Genomic DNA, 20,166 nt, shown 5'->3' on the forward strand with positions numbered 1-20,166 from the left:
TTGCAAAACAAATGAAGTATTTTTCTTTAAAATTTGTGCGTCGTTACGTGGGTGTTTCTTTATACGAAACTTCAGGTCGAATTCTCGAAAAAATGCCTGGTAACATGTTTTTAGGCTCTTAAATTACCAGGAAAAGGGCGAAATAAAAGCCCTTCAACCTATTTCCTATGTGGTACGTAAGTGGAGTCGGGAAAATGTTCTCAAAGGGATAATTGACTTTTTTTCTGTCTAGGATACGTGTCTTCAGAATTCATTAACGTGGGTTTAAATTTGGAAAAAAAAAATAAAAAATCATTACCAGAAATAGTATAATGGAAGATTAATCCTTCGTTGGTGAAATTGAAAGCAGTGATTAAAGACGATTTACCTTCAAAAGCCGGCAAATTGAACATTGTGCTTTTTTATATGAGAAAAGTAAAACTTCCAATTTGTTCAATTAAAATCAAAACCCATAATACTTGTTAGATTCGATCGCAGAGATAGGTGTCGGTCAGCCGTGGTTTGATATTAAACTCCAAAAATAAAACTCAATTAACGGTGAGAAAAATTAGAATCAAACGTTTTTAAAAAACCTTAAAAATAAAGTATGATCATTGAAAAAATAAAAGGCATCACCCGAACTATAAAGAGCATTTCTTGTCTGCAATCAGAATCGCAAGTGAAAAGATTTGTACTAAGTTCGCTGCCAATCAAAGTGATAGATTGTTTTAACAATAGGTTTTAATGTTTGCTGATCAAAAATGATGATCATAATCAGATATTATGATTGATCAATCTGTGTGGAAATCATTTTCTTGAACGGAAACTGTCTACTCATGCAATTTCAATAATATGTACGCTTCTTACAATATTTATCAACATATACTGATCTACAAAGTCACAATATGGTCACAATTGTAGCACGTAAAAATGATGACTGATTTTTTGTTGTTCTTTGCTTAAATTTTAAGTCGTTGGCAGCGTCTTAAGAAACATTCACTAATAAATTCTGAGATAATGCACTGTTAAAAATTGGGTCGAATTTTTTTTCTAGTCAAGCTACAGAACATCTTCAAGGACATCGCCCTTCGGTTTGCTAGTTTTATACGTAAAATTAAAAAAAAAAAAACAACATCCAAAAACCAACTGATCGATTTATTTTGTTTCCGGCCCGGCTTACGGAAGTTGCACTACAATGGCTTCTACGATTTCCTGCACTACATTTTATTTTATCATTGGAATGAGGATAAAAAATTATTAAACCTGATCAGGAAAACATCAAGGATTATCATGCCGAACAATGTTGCAACAATAATGCCAGGCTTAAATACTATTCCAATAATTCTTTTTTTTTAACAGCCATGCAATTGGTAGTGACCTTAACAATAAACAGTTGAGGACATCGGAATCAATCACAATCTATCTTCGGAGCATGGATAACCGGGCAGAGCCTAAAACCAACACTACTGTTTGTTTTTTTCACTTTTTTACACCAGAACGAGATGATTGGATTCAAATTTGACGATTCGTTTCAATTCACTTGTTATAAAGTTTGAATATGAATTCATCCGTTATGTTTCGATGTGTCCAAGCTCGGTGCAAGCTACTATAGGCATCGGCTTGTCTACGGCAAATCTTCGTTAACGACTCGGAGAGTTTCCGATAATTTCACGAGCACTTACGAGGTAGAAGGTAGAAGTTCAATTTGTGTAAAGTAAAAGTATGGACACCAGGGAAAAGAACCAAAGAAAATTTTCCGTTTTTCTTAAATTCTTTGTTATGCTTAAAAGCGAAGAAAATAAATCCAGACGTTTATCCAAAAATATACTGTGTTTTATTCGAATAATAAACAATACAAATATTTTTTATAAGAATATTTTGATCTTGGCGTTTCAATCAGTAAATAGCTGGGCAGGTATATAGCTATGGCAAGCAAGTCTTGTTTAAAACTACTTTCAACTAAAATATAAATAAATATGGCGCTATTTTGATTTGTATAACCCTCATAGAAGTCATTTAAGGCTGACTATGTATAGCGAAATAATAATTGAAGTAGAAAGTCATATACGCAATCATTTAATGAAATGAAATGAAATGAAATGAAAAAAAAAAAAATGACCAATTGATTACTTAGTGATGAAAACTGGCCAACGAGTTTTCTTAACTATTGTCTCTGGATTAAATACTTGAAAAAGAAAGTGATTTTATGTGCTTGAGTGTCAAAAGTAATTCGCGTTTGCTTTGGGTTTGCCACTTTCCACACCAATGAGGGGTAAAACTAAAACCAAGCGTGATCGCTCGCACGCGTTTTCCCGCGCTCCAAGCTGGCTATATGATTGGCTGGAGGTATTACTTTGGTTTTGGTACTACGACACTCACTCGTAAATCGATCTAATAAATACCAGACATAACAAAATTAACATGGCCAATCAATGAAACAAAAAAAACTTTACCGAGAGATTTTTACAGTGGTCCAGCGAATTACAGTGAAAAGTAACGTGAGCTTGCATTTCAAATAAAGTTTTCGACAACTTTTTGACGTGAGGTTTGTTTGTTTTCGAAACAATAATAATAATAAAAATAATGCATGCATTTTTCGTTTTCTTTTTAAGTTCTTCGACAATCAGACACATCTGTTTTTTTGATTGGCTAAGCGTTCGAAATAAAAATCAAAATTACTCAGAATTTCTGAGTCACAGAGTGGAGACTGGGAACTAGTCTACCCCAGTATCTCTATCATGTATTCCTAAATATAAGTAGAAGGCTTGCTGGTATGTTGGTTTAGAGAATCTTTTCCATTGTGAACTTTCTGTAAATCTCTGTTGGGTTGAAGTCCATCCTCAGGTCCCTCGTGATTTTCGCATTTTTCTTCAGCTTCTTTGACAGCAGGCAGTAGGGACTGTAATTGCTGCAGTGCAATATTCCAAGTGGCATCCGCTTTGGAATTATAACTGTAGCGAGTTGAATTCCTTCCCCTCTTGCTGTTCCAGGATCGTCTCAGCCTGCCAATTAAGCCTTGTAGAAGGCCAGAGGCCTGTGAAAGAGTAATACAATTATTGTTAAAACTGCCATGAACATAGACCTTAAAAATCTACCTTAACCTGTAATCTCTCTGCTAAAAACGTACAAAGAACTCAGCCATTAAAATTACTTTACAAAAATTAACAATAAAGACGGTCAAGTCTCTGTTTTTTCTGAATAAAAAGATTAAGGAAGCCTGGTGAAGTGCGATGTCTAACGATAAAAAGGAAGATAAAGTAAATATAGTGTTGGGATGTGCCTAATAACTTACTAAAATACGAAACGTGTTAAATAAAGAAGTTGTCCTGGTATATAATTCAGATTAATTAACTCAGTAGTCAATCCAACAAATATTATTACAAATTAGGCCGTGCGTGTCGAAATATTGGAAATTACAACAGTTCAATCTAAATCGTACGGGCACCCTTTCTGTTTTTTAGCTGTTGTTATCTCTTTAATTTGCTGATTAGATCCACCAGGATCCGATTCCTTTATATTGTCCGTTGTCCCTTTCTAAAGTTAAAAATGTTTTCACACCCAGGCTATGCTATAAGATCCTATTCACTGTTTTTAATTTAATGGCGAGAGTTTTTCTTCTGGGCTTTTCTCATAGACACGAGCCCTATTCACTTCATGTAACATTACATAAAATGTCAACCTGGTCATGTTTCTTGTCTTTCCGCGCCGCCCATGTTAATTCTCCGAGGAGTATGAACAAGCTGAGGACCAGGCCGAAAATGACGGCGTAAAATACACCTGCCATGTCGTGAAAAAATAACACGTCTCCTGATGAATCGAAGGAAGTTCCTAAAAGAGAAATTTGAACTTAATTGGTAAACTTTATAACTGAATCAAAATAAAAAGAGTTTTTCTACTAGAACGTTCTTAACCCTAAGGGTAGGTGAAGATGGAGAGACGGCGGGGAAGGAAAGGGGCACGAGGAAAAGGAATGGGAATTGGAAAGAAAGAGGGGAAGGAATAGGAAGAGGAACGGGGACCGTGAGAGGGAAAGAAGAGGAAGAGGAAGAAGGAGAGTGAGAAAGAGAGAGGGAGAAAGGGGGAGGAGAGGAAAGGGGTAGAGGGAGAGGTCGGAGAGTGAGAAGGAGAGGCCGAGGAAGAGAAACAGGGAAAAGAGAGAGGGCGAGGGAGAGGAACGTAGGGAGATGAACGTAAGGAGGGAAGGGGAAAGAACAGGTATGAGCTGTCTTTGAGAGCTGATGATAGAAATGGCATCTTGTCCATTGACAGTAAAACTAAAAGTCTAAAACCAAGGTTCGTTTTCTTGACGCAAGAATTAATATATATTTTCTTAGTACTTTAGTACCTCCTGATTCTTGTGAAATCTTCTTGCATATTCCATGAAGCCACCTATCTCTTAAATGTTTCATGAATCCATTCTGCCGCAGCTCTAGAATTTTCACATTGAATTGATGGGTGAAGGGTGAGTTCTTTGGAAGTCCAAACCCATAGCCAAACTTTCCGAAAACTCTGCAAGGAAATGATATGATAAAAGTGTTAATACAGCTATAGCATAATTGAATTTCTTTGTAAAATGAATTTACCATTTCAGTTGTTTAGCAGGAAAAATATCATAACGAATCAAAACTTGACATCGATCAATTGATCAAATTTTCTAATCACGAAAAAATGGCACGTCCCATGAAGGAAAACGTCAAAATAAATAACTGAATTAAAAGGAAGTAAAAATCGATAAAAAAAAAAAAACATACCGGGGAAATTGTTTCCACTGCTTTAAACTCTATGATTTGTTTTCAGCTTCTATTTAAGAACGTATTTAGGAGGTTCTAGCTCTCTTACGTGGATTTGTTTTTTTTTTAAAGAGTTCATTGCCAGACTACTTATTATTTCTCAGCGAAAGCCAATTTTGTTATAAGATGAACAAGAACAACGTTATTTCTACTTTGGTCTTTTGACGACACAAGTACAAAATTAGTTATTAATAAAGATAACGGAAGGGGTCATGTTATGGTTAGCTGCAAGTGTCGAAAATTTGTTATGTCCTTGATATGTAAATACAAAGAAGGTAAAAAAAACTTTATTTAAACACGTTTGCCCGTCAACTATGTTGCTAAAGAAAGCCGAGTTCTACAAAAGGCGTGTGGCTACAACAAGAAGACTAAAGCTCTCTAAAACTTAATAAATGCAAAAATTAGTTGCATAGTTGTTAGACTTACTTTCCAATAGTAGTCAAGCTGTTGCAGGGTTTCTCTGCAGCGTAATATTCCAACACGGTTGAATCACTTATAAAAGCATAACCACCCTGCCTCGCTCTCCTGATGCCTTCTGTCACGTTTTCCACCAGAGTGTCGTGACGCACCATAAATGCCCACATCTTTGCATAAGTTGGAACGCGTGACATTTGAAAGAATGCCATGGTGTGACTATCCCTCATGCAGCCGTACTTTATTTTTGTCTGCGCAGCTAAGTCTTCAAGGCTGTTGATTGGTGTCTCGAAAACGTCCGTGATTAGAAAGCTAGCCAAGTTTGCAGTGTATGACGCACCTGTAAAAACATAAACTAATAAAGCAACGAAAATAAAACAAACAAACAACAGCAATGAGGAAACAAACGGTGTTAGTTTAGCTTGAACGAAATTGTCGAGTTTTGCTAGCTTGGAGTAACCAAGCATTAATTGTTCATAAGGCAACGTAAATTGATACAACTGTGGAAATAGTAATTTATACAATTCACCCTTCCACACATTCATTTTATTGGTATTACCATAAATCTAGTAAATCTCTTAAACAGTACGCTTAAAATTCTTGTGCTCTTTATTAAAGGATGGCAAACCGTTTGCTAAAGTGACTTGCTAATTCAGTATCGTTTGATATTTACGTGTACTGGCTCATGCATATCTTACTTATTATCAACATGGCAAACCACCAGAACGCCACAACAACTCTCCCGGATGTAGACTGCGGATGTGCTACATCAGCTCCCTGACCAGCTGTATAAGAAAAAGATGACCAGATGGACTCGAACATGCGCAAACATTCCCGCGTGCTCCAGTGATCCTCCCTTACGTTGTTCTTATCACGTGATTGGGCTATCCGCCCGTGATAACCACGTGGACTGAACGTGGCGTGTAACCACAAAAAGAGACCAACCAGGATGGTGCTTATAACGATGGCTAACCAGAGGTCTGTGTTAAAAGGTTTAAGGAAAGAAAACACTTTGTAGTCCTCGTTGATGTTGTTTTCTATGAGAATTGACAGACCGAGGTCCATGAAGGGCTGAGTGAAATCTACTGCTGTCTGGCGATGTGAACTGATGGTCAGAGGGGCAACTGCGATATCAGCCTTCTGTTGAAAACAAGATTGTCGTGACGATAGCATTACGAATAAGTTCATCATATGGTAACACATACTTTGTCATATGACGTCAGTGTTTGATTGGTTTGGCTCGTGGTCTCATGACCCGTTGAGTGTTGCAATCCACAAAACTATGTAGCAGCAACTTTATTGGTTGTGCTTGATCACCACACAGTATAAATCTCATTATTGATAAACGGAATAGGGTCTTCCTCGAATAATAGACCTTCTAGCTATGAAAGATGGTTTGTTACTAAATTAGAGGATGGGAAGGAAACGAAAGGTTTTTTTTTTTACTATGCCTGGGAAAAAGCTTCCTGAATTACTTCCTGGCTTATAATTATTATCACAGGTCTTTGTGATGCCTTTCTACCATATAGTTTTGTGTGGTTGCCTTTGATTTGAGGAAGTACATTACATGTTATGACAGCCATAACTTTAAGTGCCACTGTCAGAGAAAGTGTTCCAGATCTTGGAAGTCGGGGTCAACCGATTTTCCTGAAACTTACTGCAGAAGTTGGCCTTGATGAGATATTCTAAAAGCCATTTGGGTTTGGTTTTCTGACTTTTACTTTCAAAGTTCCAGGGGTGGTCCCATATTGAGCCTTCAAATCATGAAAAATCCTGCTTTTGAAGGAGTAAGTTTGCACTTGTATAAAATCAAACACACAAAACCTTTTGACTAAATACTTGTAGGCTGTGATTCTACTATAAATGCTCTTTCATTTCATATATGCTGATTTGGCATAGAGGGTTCTGACAGTGTGAGGCATAACACGAAATTTGGCCCACTTTTGATGAGAAAACCACTACCCAAAATTGCCAAAATTTAGATGTCCATATTTTTTAACTGCCTAACTAGAAAAAAAGGACACTTATATCAGGAGTTATTCCAATGCATGTAGAACAAAATTCAGTTGAGAAAAATTTGGGCCGTGTAGTGTTTTAGTTCTTTAATGACCCATTTTGAAGCACACCCTGACCTAATTTGCATATTGTCAAAACCAAAAGTTTAACATCCATACTTATTTTATTTATTTTTAAACACTTTAATTTGCCTTGGCGAGGCTTAAAGTTCTTAGGAAAGCTATTATTAGCAGTAATAAGACGAGTAAACATAAATTTTGACTGTTAAAATTAGCAATAATTAGAAAATCAACACTGATGAAATCAGTTTGTTCTTCTCAAAAGCATGTTCCTTAAAATATAATGTGCATACAATAAATGGAGTCCGTATAAGGTCTACGTGATAGTTTACTATACTAATACACTTCTTTTAAACATATCCATGCTTAACTTGCCAAAACTTAACTTACCAAAGCGTATTAAACGCTCTTCAAGTACTTAAAGTAAGTTTCCATGTTTTTGAAAATCGTGCGGGTACAAACATCCTACGGCGTAATCGTACTTCCTGATGATCGTTACATTCTGCATTTGTTGACAGAATTCCTTTATAGTCCCTTACAATCAAATAACATTTCTGAAGCCGCTCAGTTCTTTGCCATTGCTGTTTCGGCTGCACACTGTCCATCCGCCATTTTGGATATGGTCGCAAGAGAACTGGGTCGAGAGTCGCCTGACTAAAAACGTGTGGACTCAACCTACGCGTTTTACATTATGAAGTTTTCCTGTTCAGAGTTTTTTTTCCAACAAAAGTCCTTTGCTCAACTTTAAAGAAAGAACTGATCGTGACACTCTTTCATTTTGGTCACATTTTATTAGACCTGGGTGGAACTTGACTGTTAAGCATATGACACGGGCCCCAAAATCAACTAGGTGGCCAACAGTGGCTCAAGAGTTTTTGTTTTTGTTTTTAGATTTATGTTGAATCGTATTCCTGGAACTTCCGCCTGTCATATCGTTAAAAATTAAAATTTCTACTGTTTTTTTTTTTCGAGTTTAAAACTGACTTAATACACGTAATGATCATAATGGTGTGCCTCACCAAGCTAAGACAGCTAAATAAATTAACGATCGGCCAGAAGAGCTAGTAAAAAAAGGTAAACGTCTGATTTTAGGGACAGTTTTAACTCTGGGAATTCGCAAAAAGCAGTACTGATTTGAATTTTTATTATATTGAAATGACAATCATGCTCATATAATGATGAGAAACAAGTAACAGCATGTATATTGTATATGGTGTAGATAAGAGCCATCAATCGACATCAAAGTGTTGTCACAGCTCTACAATGATGCACAAGACCGAAAACCAGTCCTAGTTGCAGTTGGCAAGAATAGCCACATTCGTATACATGCATGTCAATGGTGCGCTCACCATTTCCTTCAGCTTAGCAGTCAAAGTGACCTGACTGGTGAATTACAACAGAAAAACGACAACTCAGGTTAGATTTAGGAAACTACTGCAACCTTTTCTTCCAGACGAGTGCCAACCTTAAACGGAATTAACCTTCAACCATTGTCATGCTCCGTACCAAACGGCTACTGCGTATTTTCTCTGCTAGAACTGTTGATGAGCACGTTACAGTTCTTAAAAAAACAGTCTATATTACTTAACGTTTTTTCCCTCACATCCCGCTATTACGGACTCTCGCTAATATGGACACTAAACGACGACGTCCCAAGCGTGTTGCTATAACGAGAGTTGACTCACGGTATTTATTATTATTTTTAGCACAACACGAGAATAATAGATCTTCAGGCCGGTCACGGTTTTGACCGCCATCTGGAAGGATATGCAACGCCGTCACAAATTACAGTGTCTTATGGGAATCTGATGGACTATCCGAAGGAGCCTAGCTTCTAAGCAAAATATTTAATCAAACAAATTTGAATGATGTAGCTGGGATATAAAGCGTTCAGTTACGTTTTTAATTTTCCATTAATTTCTGCGTTTAAATCCTCCCGGCTTGTTGCGTGGGTTCAGCGGGTAGAACTTAGGGTCTGTTTACGTAGAAGGCGGGTTCCCCGGCTAACCGAGTTACCCGGCCAACCGAGCTACCCTGGGCGAGCCAACTTTCCATACGTTTCTTCAAAACACGCATCGAAGCGTTTACATGCAAGACGGGAAACCCGCCTTGCCGAGGCACTCGGTCTACTTGCCCGGGGCACCCTTCTAGGCCAGATAGCTTTTTGCCATGTAAACGGTTATGCCCGGGTTATCCCAGCTTGCCGGGATAAGTCTTCGCGCGTGTTGGCATAAAATTTATAAATTCTGGACCCAAACAGTGCCATTTGACCAAAATTAGATCAAATTAGTTTTATCTGTAGGCTGGAAAATTTTTCTTTGAGCAACAACTAATTAATTCGAAATTTTCGTAGGAATGATTATCCTTACTCACGAAACAGCAAATTTAATTTCAATTTGGCGGCCAAAGACTGTTGAATTTCGATTGAATTCCCCCATAATTGGACGTAGTAAAGTTCTAAGAGCTTGCACATTAAAATAAAATAGGTTTAAAGACGGCCAGCCTTGATTATTTAGTAAATAATCATATTTTTCTTCAATCATTTGGAGCTACATGGTTTTCCCACGCTGTGACACGTTTTACTGACGCTGTCTCAACTCGGGTAGAAGGGCTGTGAATTCTGCATGTTAAGGCGGGCTATGTTTCATCCCTTCTAGCCGGGTAACTCGGTTAGCCGGGGCACCCTCTCTCCATGTAAACAGGCCCTTATAGGCAAACGCCATCGAATAGGCTCTTACCGATAGTGCTAGCACTTTTTTATGGCATTATTTGGCTTCGCGAGCAATTTTTTTATACATTTTATCCCAAAAAGCACTGCTAGTATTATTTTGGATTTTCGACTGATTATTTGTATAATTTTGTGTTAAAAAGCACAATCTAACTTTTTTTATGGCGTCCAAAGCCTCCCAGAACCCAGATGCATTTTGCCCTCATTTTAGTCACAGGAGCCGAGGAGGCCTGAGGAATAGATTTGATAGGTCAGCGTTTTCCTTCTAAAAACCCAGTCCATCACACTCGATACAAGATGGCGTCATCCACGTTTTCATCGAGGAACAATGGAAGACAGCCAGCCAAGGCAAAAAAATGAAAAATGTTACTGAAAATCTGAAAAACGTAATATTCTATGTTTAAAAAAATCGGAAAAGAGAGAGCATTTTTATGTAAACCACGAGCACTTTTTAAAAAAAAATTAGCATTATTTTAGCACTTCTTTGGCAATAAACGAGCACTGCTTTAAGCATTTAATGCTTTTTTTACGAGCACTATCGGTAAGAGCCTACCATCGAATCTTGACAATGTACGAGCCCTCGAGTCGTGCAAGCCATTGCCGTTTGCTTAAAAAGCACATCGGTTACTCTAATATAAGTGACATTACATTATGCGGATATGGTTAGCGTTTATATTAGGATTTGAGGACAGAAGGCACTACTATTGATTTTTCCTTCCTTCTTTCCCAGTGTCCCCGAGCGCTTTTGTTTTTCACTCCTCAGGCTCGCGCTAACTTTTCACCTCTCTCCATTTCCCAGCCCTTACAAAAAATTAAAGAAGAGGCCTCTGTGGAGGACAGAGTAAAGTTCATGCATGTTTAAGGCAGACACTGCCGTTTACGTACACTCCTCTTGATCAAGCAATCAGCCACGGGTTTTTTAGCCATTTTTCAATTACTTCCAAACTGAAGTTTGTCTAAAAATAATATTTTTTTCTCACGTAAAAATGGCAACAGAGTAATTCTGCAAGTTATCAAAACCTGAGAAAAAACAAAGATGTTTTTTTTAATGCCTGATTATGACGAAAAACTTTAAAAAATTGCCATTTTTTTCAACTGTGATGTAGTTCCTTTATACCCTATTGAAGTGTAATCTGCCGAAAAGAGAATATTTTAATGGCCCTCACTCGACACCAGAGATAAAACACGTGTTGATACTTGTTTCATTTCATTATAAGAATGATTTTAATAAGCCATTAGGTTTGTGTCGCATTATCAATTGTTCCTCCCAGGCTAGGTCTCGGGGGCTAGGTCCAATAAAATGCGACCAAAATGAAAAAGTCTTAATATTATGTCAACAAGTTTATAACATAGCGTCAAAAGAGTACATTTTAAAGGTATCTTAATGAGTTCTATGGAAGTTTCGTTTGAAAAACGTTGGGTCCACACGTTTTCAGCCAGGCGACTCTCGCCCCAGTTCTCTTGCGACCATATCCAAAATGGCGGATGAACAGCGTGCAACCAAAATAGCAAAACTATGGCATAATGGCGAGGAACTGAGCGGCTTCAGAAACGTTTCTTGATTGTAAGGGACTATTAAGGACTTCTGTTATCAAATGCAGAATGAAGCGATCATTGCGAAATACGATTTGGTCGTAGGATGTTTGTACTCGCACGATTTTCAAAGATATGGAAATTTACCTTTGCTATAAGAACGTTTAATACGCTTTGGTAAGTTAAGTTTTAGCAAGTTCAGCATGGATACGTTTCAAAGAAGTGTATTTATTAGTATAGTAAACTATTACGTAGACGTTATACGGACTCCTGTATTGTATGCACATTATATTTTAGGGAACAAGCTTTGGAGGGGAACAAACTGATTTTTTTCAGTATTGTGTTTTTTAATTTTTGCTAATTTTAACAGTCAAAATTTATGTTTACTCGTCTTATTACTGCTAATAATAGCTTTCCTAAGAACTTTAAGCCTCGCCAAGGCAAATTAAAGTGTTTAACAATAAATAAAATAAGTATGAATGTTAAACTTTTGGTTTTGACAATATGCAAATTAGGTCAGGGTGTGCTTCAAAATGGGTCATTAAAGAACTAAAACACTACACGGCCCAAATTTTTCTCAACTGAATTTTGTTCTACATGCATTGGAATAACTCCTGATATAAGTGTCCTTTTTTTCTAGTTAGGCAGTTAAAAAATATGGACATCTAAATTTTGGCAATTTTGGGTAGTGGTTTTCTCATCAAAAGTTGGCCAAATTTCGTGTTATGCCTCACACTGTCAGAACCCTCTATGCCAAATCAGCATATATGAAATGAAAGAGCATTTATAGTAGAATCACAGCCTACAAGTATTTAGTCAAAAGGTTTTGTGTGTTTGATTTTATACAAGTGCAAACTTACTCCTTCAAAAGCAGGATTTTTCATGATTTGAAGGCTCAATATGGGACCACCCCTGGAACTTTGAAAGTAAAAGTCAGAAAACCAAACCCAAATGGCTTTTAGAATATCTCATCAAGGCCAACTTCTGCAGTAAGTTTCAGGAAAATCGGTTGACCCCGACTTGCAAGGTCTGGAACACTTTCTCTGACAGTGGCACTTAAATAGCGTGTCATTAACCACTGTTATAAGAAACAGTTAAGTCGAAAAGAATACTTACTCTTTCTACTAAATATTCAATCATCCCGTTCCACTTTTGGCTGAAAATGTCCCATGAACCAAAGACGTTTTTTGGTACAACTTCAATTGTGTACTTAAACTTCATGTCTTGTTGCAGTCTGTTAAGCAGTTCGATGCAAAACCCTGTGTATACTATCTCTCCAGATTTGGTGACTTTCCGATTGACAAATGGTGGTTGCTGTATACAAAGGGTTAATAAAATAAGGGTTATTTAATCTCAGATTAAATCAGTTTTAATTGGAAGCTATTGGTTAAGTAAATGTGAATAAAAAACTAGAGGTTGATTATGACGGTTCCGTAAAAGGTGCGTTGGCCATTGGGTAGCACGTGCGATTTAAAATTAAGATCTCGAAAGAGATGGTGTTGCACAAGAAGGGTGTGTTTTAGGCAAACATTTTGCATAGACATATTGTAGTGACATCGGATATAGCAGGGACAAAACCACAACGTGTACACACATAAGAAAATGTTGCAGGGGGATATTGCTGAGACACGTCCCACTGTGGTAAATTGCAGAAGATACAAAATGCTTCGTCATCTTACTATCACAGTAATGACTCGAATGCTGATGTTTTCCACTGTGCCTGCTCGGTCACGTGGGGTCTGAAGTGACTGCGACAGCCATAAAACTGGTTTTTCAGGAAACATGACAATCCCCTGGGATGGACTCCATTTACCAACCTTGAGATAAAAAAAGTAATAACATGATATATGCAAGTATCCCTTCTATTATAAAACAAAAGTTTCTGAAATTGCATTATTTCGAGGCAACTATATAACTGTCATAGTATACAGAACGAGAAAATATATGCCGAATTGGCGATATATATGCAATACATACATAAACTACGTTGTACAGAACGGTCTGCTTGCTGGTGATCAATAAGAGGTAATCCTGTCTGTACAATATATAGAACGAGAACTGCGTTTATTTGGAATTTTGATTTAGCTGCATTAAGAAACTACAGTTTGCTTTTATGACCGAGAGTGGCTTGCCAAATATGGGTTTTTTAAAAACAAAGTAATGATATTAAATTTTGTAAGAAGATCAGTTACTTACCTTAACAAACCCTGTTCTCCCCAAATTGACAATATCGTATTCTTGAAATGTTGGCGAGCCATCCTCTTTAAATTCCAAGTCGTTCATAATACCGCTTGTATTGACCTGCCAACAAGTGTTTGACATTTACGCTGTTTCCAATCATTCACATAATTGATTAGCCCACAGAAACTCGGTGGTTACTTGGAGGGGTTAAAATGGAAAACTACTTCTCTTTGTATTTTATGTTTTTTTTTTTTATGTTTATGTTGGTTATGGTGGTCACTGATGCATTTAGCTTAGAGATTAAATCCAGACACGCCACTGGAACAGAGGAAACAAATATTTTAAATGAACATAACACTGGCGTTAAAAATACCAATGGCAAAATGCAGACCATTTGGCTGTATGAGCAATCCCTAACGAGGAATTACCCATTTCCCGTTTTGCCAAAATCATCAGAAAATCACTGTACCCGTTTCTGTAGATTAATTTTACTACCTTGAATTTCATGTTACTAAAGAACTAACAATGTAACCGACCGAAAAATTACTACCCGGTACATATTTATTGGCGACTAAGTTCTAAAATCTCGTGTTAATGATAAATCAGCTCAATGAGTATTGCATTTGATGAATTTATTTATTTATTTATTATTTATTTATTAACACTTCTTTATATACGGTTAAAAATATCAGGAAGATACTACTAAATTACAGTTATAATAAAAATTAATACAAATAAACTATTAATCAATACTATTAAATAAAAATTGAAGAAGTAAATCCATTAAACTAATCCTGTTTTCCATGAATGCCGTGTCTAACTTTACTTTTAAATTGGTTAAAGGATTTGGGGTTGTATGAGGTACCCCTTGATATGCTATATTTCTTACGTTTTATTTCACAGCATGCTTTGATCAAATTTTCTCTAGGTAGTAAATGCATATTTTCTTGCCTGTTTAATGTACTTCATTAGGTCTGCTCCGTTCCTCCAAGGTTTGACGGGTCCCTTGTCAAAGTCAAATCCGAGCCTTACACCTCCGATGTCATAACCATCTAAAGACATGAGGTGAAGTGCAGACGCTAATGCCAGAACAGCGTCATAAGACTTCCCAGTAACAACCTGCAGGACAAAGCAGCCATTGTACCTCAGATGATGTTAAATCTTCACGGGTAAACACTGAGTGGTGTCAATCATTGAGAACTGGAAATTTGCCGTGGTAAGACTGATTCAGAGTTTTTGTTCAAATTTGTTCTTATGCTTCACTAAGAAAACAGAAACTTTTTTAACAGTAAAAAAGTCTTTAAAGGGGAACAGTCCATAAAAGTACTTATATGGATGTAAATATAGCGATCTACAAGTACCAATAAATGGCGAAATTCCGCTTTCTGAAACCGGACTGAGCCGGCAGTTTTGTTTTCCAGTTGTTTAGTGTCAGTGTCAGTTTTTGATGTACTCTCAAGTGTTCCCTATTATTTTATTGGATAACAAAAAAAAAAGAAACTTTAAGAGTGACAAAGATTGGCCAAAAACACTGCTGTTAAACAGTATAAAAATAAACATGATATATTGCTGTATGGCAATAGACTCTTTAAAATTTCAATTTTGTGAGAGCGATTGTGCTTTTAACAAATGTAGTTCCTTTTTCAAAGGAATTTTGTATATCAAATGCCCGTGAACAAAGCTTTAAGCTCACCAAAATAAAGCAATTGAAATAGTCAGTAAAGATAATTTTACAGGTGCTTGAGAAGCTTCATTAAAACCTACCACCTCAAAGGAGTACTAAATATGCTAGATGACAAATATTGTAGGGATCACTCAGGTTTATAATTCGCTGAGTGTACAGGCCCTCCTAGATTGTAGCATTTAATACGTACATCAAGTTCACCATGTTGGTGACTCTTCCATTGTCTTGAAACCTCCTTGTAGCGCGAACCTTCGCCAAATGCCAGCCGTGTTCCCACGACACCATAAAACTGATTCACAACGTAGTCATTGTCAAGGGTCTGCCAATCCTATAACAACAACAGATCATATTGCAATAGAGGCAACTGTACATTTTTTAAAAGAAACGTTCATTTTTTCAATATTTTTTGCATGGGCGGCTTAGAAAGGTCTCAGGTGAGGGAAGTATAAATAAAAATTGTTGATACCTCAATTTAGCCAGTCAAGATGGTCAATAGAAATGGGGATCCTTTTACAACATAAAACGCTAAAAGCTAGTTCGAAATAATTGTTATTGTTATCAGATAACCCCTATATTTCTTTCGCTGAGTTTAGAGCAAGAAGGGACCAGAACTGAGAAAGTCTGTTAAACTCAAGTCAGAACTTACCCGTTCTGTTTGTGCGTCTGTTATAATCCAGACCCAATCTTTCGTCATACCCAAGTCGCCAGCTTGCTTTAAGATCTGTTTAAAAATATCGATCAGGCTACGCTTACTTTAACTGATGTTCATCCGTGTTTAATTACACTCAGTTCGATTCTGTTTGTAGGTAACCAAGAAGGATTTGGATTGTCTGTGCTCACCTCATCAGTCGATTGTCGTCTTATCAAAATAAATTACGTCATCCTGGCCCATGGCAAGACGTTTATTTCAAATTTGTGACCTAGTCGCATTGCGACTATGTTTTCAGGTACGTCACCTCCTAGGGGCACAGTTACGTGGCGAGGGAAGTATTCTCGACTTAGCCATTAGCTTATGACAAAGATTAAGACAGTAGAGGCTAAGCAACTTCCTTCTTTAGAAATTCCCATAAGTGGCCAGTCGGCTGGCAAGTTTGTCGAACACTGGTTATACTTGCCTACAACTCATGTCAATGTACATAACAAGCCATGCTCTTTTAAATGCTCTTAGACACCACACAGTGACAATATCGAAACAATGTTGAATTATTGTCTCAAGCTAAGGTTGGCTTAAATAAAATCGAACATTGTGGTGGAGTGGGAAGGGGCTTAAAGATTTTTACAAGAAATGTAAGTTTATTTCGTTACCAATAAAAACATATATTATCTTGCTCGTTATTCACTTATCTAACCTGTCTTGAGTATTTCAAGTAGCAATTCAATACTACAACTCTTGTGCCAGTTTGTCGAATCCATTTTAGTTGTTTGCTAACGTCGAGTGAAGAAGGGTCTGGTACAGGCTCAAAATGTTCATGTGCCACCACTAGCCAACCTCGTTTGTATGCTTCGTCCTTCAGAGCTAGCACACCGTTGATTCCTGATATAAATATTAACATAAAAAGTAAATTTCCTTTATTTTTACACAGTTGCATTTAAAGCTAGAAGCTTGTAGGGTCGTTTATTCCCGATGAAAGTGTTGGTTTTGCAGAGGGAGGAAAATCAAAGAACCCGGAGAAAAACCCTCCAAACAGGTACGACAACAAGTTCGACCACATATGACTTCGGGTACAGGCGCCATGTGTGGATAGATAGATAGAAACTTCATTAGCGTGTCAAAATAAGCACTTAGCACGGGAAAACCCATACTAATTTGGGAACACAAAATGAATAGATTCTTAAAGACAATTAAAAAATATTTAAAACTATGTAAAATTTCAAATAACAATATAAAAAAATAGCAGATTACAAATGTCGGAAGTTTCAACGTCACCTAAAATACATCATCACTGCATAAGTTGACCAAGTAGCTCAGCAATTTTCAAATGTAGCAGAACAATGTAATACCCATTTCTCACGATGCAAAGTTCAGCAGTCCAAAAATGTACTTTTATCTAACTCAACAACCGTCTAGCCAAAAGTGTCTATTTCTTGAGTTTCTAATGAGGTATTTTAGGAGCTAAGACCAAAAAGAATTGACTAATTTTATCTGTTAAACGAACTTCTGGACAAAACGTTCGTGTGAACTCAGTTTGAATAGTAATAATAATAATAATAATCATTTCTATAGCGTTTTTTTTTTTTTATGTTTTACATTCATTTTTTAAAATATAAAAAAAAATTATAAAATATAAATTATTTTTTTTAAATTTTTTTTTGGAGGGTAAATTTTTTAATAAAAAAAATATAAATAAAAAAAATTTTATTTTTTTTTATTTTATATAAAAAAAATATAATAAAAAAAAAAAAATAATTTTTTTTTAAAATTTTTTTTTTTTTTTTTTTTTTTTTTTTTTTTTTTTTTTGGTCCCCCGCCCGGCGCAGCGGGCGCACCCCCCCCCTAGTAATGTTGGATACAACTACATCCTGTGCTATGCTGCACTGCACACATTTTGGATAGAGAAAATTGGGTATTGAGCCTGTGGTTTTGTAATAATCTAGCTGACAAATATCAAATTTGAATCTCTTACTACGGTTGCAGACAACCTGACGCGACTAAAAGACATGTGCATGTAAATGGGTGCAAGTGTGGGAAGTCCTTTATCTTGATTGCATGTGATAGGCAGGTTAACACGAGTTTAAGCTTTCAGAAGGAAAGGGAGGATGTCTTGGAACTAATTTCCAAAAACCCCTCTTTCGTCAATATACCATAATCATCCTTTGACACAAGTAGTGCAAACTGACTCCAGTTGTAGTGTTCAATAATTCCCGCCAAAGCCTGGCACTGTATAGTGTCACTCGGACTCATGCGCACGAGATATGGAAAATTGGCTGGTGTAAAGGAGAAGGTTGGATCGGTTGCCACTGGAGCGAACTGTGGTATATGGAAACCTGAAAAGTATGGCTGTGTGTATTTCACATCTGATGACATCATGGGACCGATGATGGCCACGACACCTTGGTGGATAAGGTACTGAGCTGGAAATATACAATGGGGAATAAGGAAAATTCGATCGGTTAGATTTGTCGGACATGAACCTCCGGTAGGATTACAATGTACTGGGATTGGTTGAGATGTATACCTTATTCTAAATTCGCTCAAGTTGCGCTTTCAAAAGAAATAAATCGTATAGTAAAATATTATTTTCACCATCTCTATTCAACACCCATCAAGCTATGGAATGACACAAAATGTGTTTGCTACTGTGAAGAATGTTGCACGCTTATCGGTAAACAAGTGATTGAAGTAGCTTTTGCATGATTTCCATCAAAGATTGAGCTTATTTAACAGACGTTAGTTTGCAATGTCTTCTCTATCAGTTGTCGAACAGAAAAAATAGCGCTGCATGCTTTCTTAGTCATCCATCTTTCTTTTATAATTTTGTTGAAGGGATGTAATAAACTCTAACAAACAAAATGTTCTTCAAAAAGCAGTATCACTAAAATATAAAGCTTATCGCCTGTGGAGGACAAAACACAAAACATGAATGTCGGAGACCCAATTAAAGAATTGGTCTTTAAATCTCTTCAGACGTTTGTAAACTTCTGGAGACCGTCTGCCCCGCATGTAACTGTAATTTACATTGAATAGTACATTAGTAGGAGCGAAAATGGTGAATCTTACCTGCTTGTAAATTATCAAAGGCATCCAGTGGTTTGGTTATGTTGATGATGGGTTTTAGCTGCACTCCAGGGAGGACATTGGGATCCTTGTTGATGTGCGCAATGGCGACTAGGAACGAGCTAACTAATCTTGAGGTCTCGAAGATGGCTCCTTTAAAACCAACAGTTTGATATTAAAGAAAGAATTGTTAAGTATAATAACAGAAGTGAGTTTCAACATGTTACTTATGCCGGAAATAAGGCACGAATTGACAAAAAAAAACGCACGGCAGTAATGGATTAAAAAGCTCTATCGATAATAAAAATACCTATAAAAGGCTCGGTCAAACTGAACTACAAGTGTAGATTTCAATTTTAGTAGGAGATAAATTACAATATTAGTTTAATCTAACTTTTAGAGGTATCGTTTGCTTTTTAAAAATTGTTAGAGTTCGCAACGCCAGCAGTTAGATTACAAACGAGGTAGCACTTTACGTAGCTTATCAACCTTACCTTAAGTTGACAATCAAAATGTGGCACATGTATGTGAACATGGCACAAACATGAACACAGATTCCACCTACTTAACTCACTTATATAAACTTAGTTAGTCTAAGAATCTCTTAAACGTACCGACTTTCAGCACTTGAGCATTCAATGCACGGGTTGATAAACTTGAAAGAATCACTATATAAATCAACAAACATTGCATTCTTCCCACGCAGTGACTAAGTTGTTACTTCAATCTTTGATGCAGGCACGAAGTAAAGAAGAGTCGATAATTCGCATTTATATCACGAAAATTATCAGGAAGTTTTGTGTTGCAAGGCTTTGAACTGTAGTTAAAATGGCGGCTATGTTTTTCCAATAATGTTTCGCACAGTATGCTATATGACGCAATGAAGTATCTCAACAAAGGCATATTAAAACTTTTATTTTCAGCACAGTAGGATGTCCCAGAAAATGTTTGCAGCGAAGGCAAATTTCAATAAGACTTGTTCTCAGTGGACCTCATACTGTGCAAAAAATACGTCTCTATTAAGCCGTTAATGTTTGTTTTGAAACGATCGTTTTAATAACAGTATG

At 36.7% G+C, this 20,166-nt stretch overlaps 2 protein-coding genes across 2 annotated transcripts in view; one reads left to right on the forward strand and one right to left on the reverse strand.

Moving 5' to 3' along the window:
- The window catches only part of LOC144650535 (dermatopontin-like), a 17,008-nt gene extending 10,914 nt beyond the window's left edge, over nt 1–6,094 (forward strand). The window contains exon 4 of the mRNA XM_078510222.1: nt 5,908–6,094. Coding sequence (XP_078366348.1) covers nt 5,908–5,935 — 28 coding nt within the window. The 3' untranslated portion in view covers nt 5,936–6,094. The remainder of the gene's footprint in view (nt 1–5,907) is intronic.
- On the reverse strand, nt 1,758–19,937 carry LOC144650533 (glutamate receptor ionotropic, kainate 2-like). The gene is made up of 15 exons (XM_078510221.1): nt 19,714–19,937; nt 19,103–19,252; nt 18,187–18,456; nt 16,734–16,918; nt 16,031–16,105; nt 15,575–15,712; nt 14,652–14,819; nt 13,716–13,820; nt 13,199–13,336; nt 12,636–12,833; nt 5,882–6,323; nt 5,196–5,523; nt 4,325–4,488; nt 3,659–3,807; nt 1,758–3,013 (listed from the first exon to the last, which is right to left on the reverse strand). Exons 1-15 carry the CDS (start codon nt 19,790–19,792, stop codon nt 2,726–2,728), a joined length of 2,877 nt encoding a protein of 958 aa, XP_078366347.1. The 5' UTR covers nt 19,793–19,937; the 3' UTR covers nt 1,758–2,725.
- Between the last annotated feature and the right edge of the window lie 229 nt (nt 19,938–20,166).

Source organism: Oculina patagonica, chromosome 4, assembly GCF_052425735.1.
Source record: "Oculina patagonica isolate OP01 chromosome 4, crgOcupat, whole genome shotgun sequence".
Classification (NCBI taxonomy): Eukaryota; Metazoa; Cnidaria; class Anthozoa; order Scleractinia; family Oculinidae; genus Oculina; species Oculina patagonica.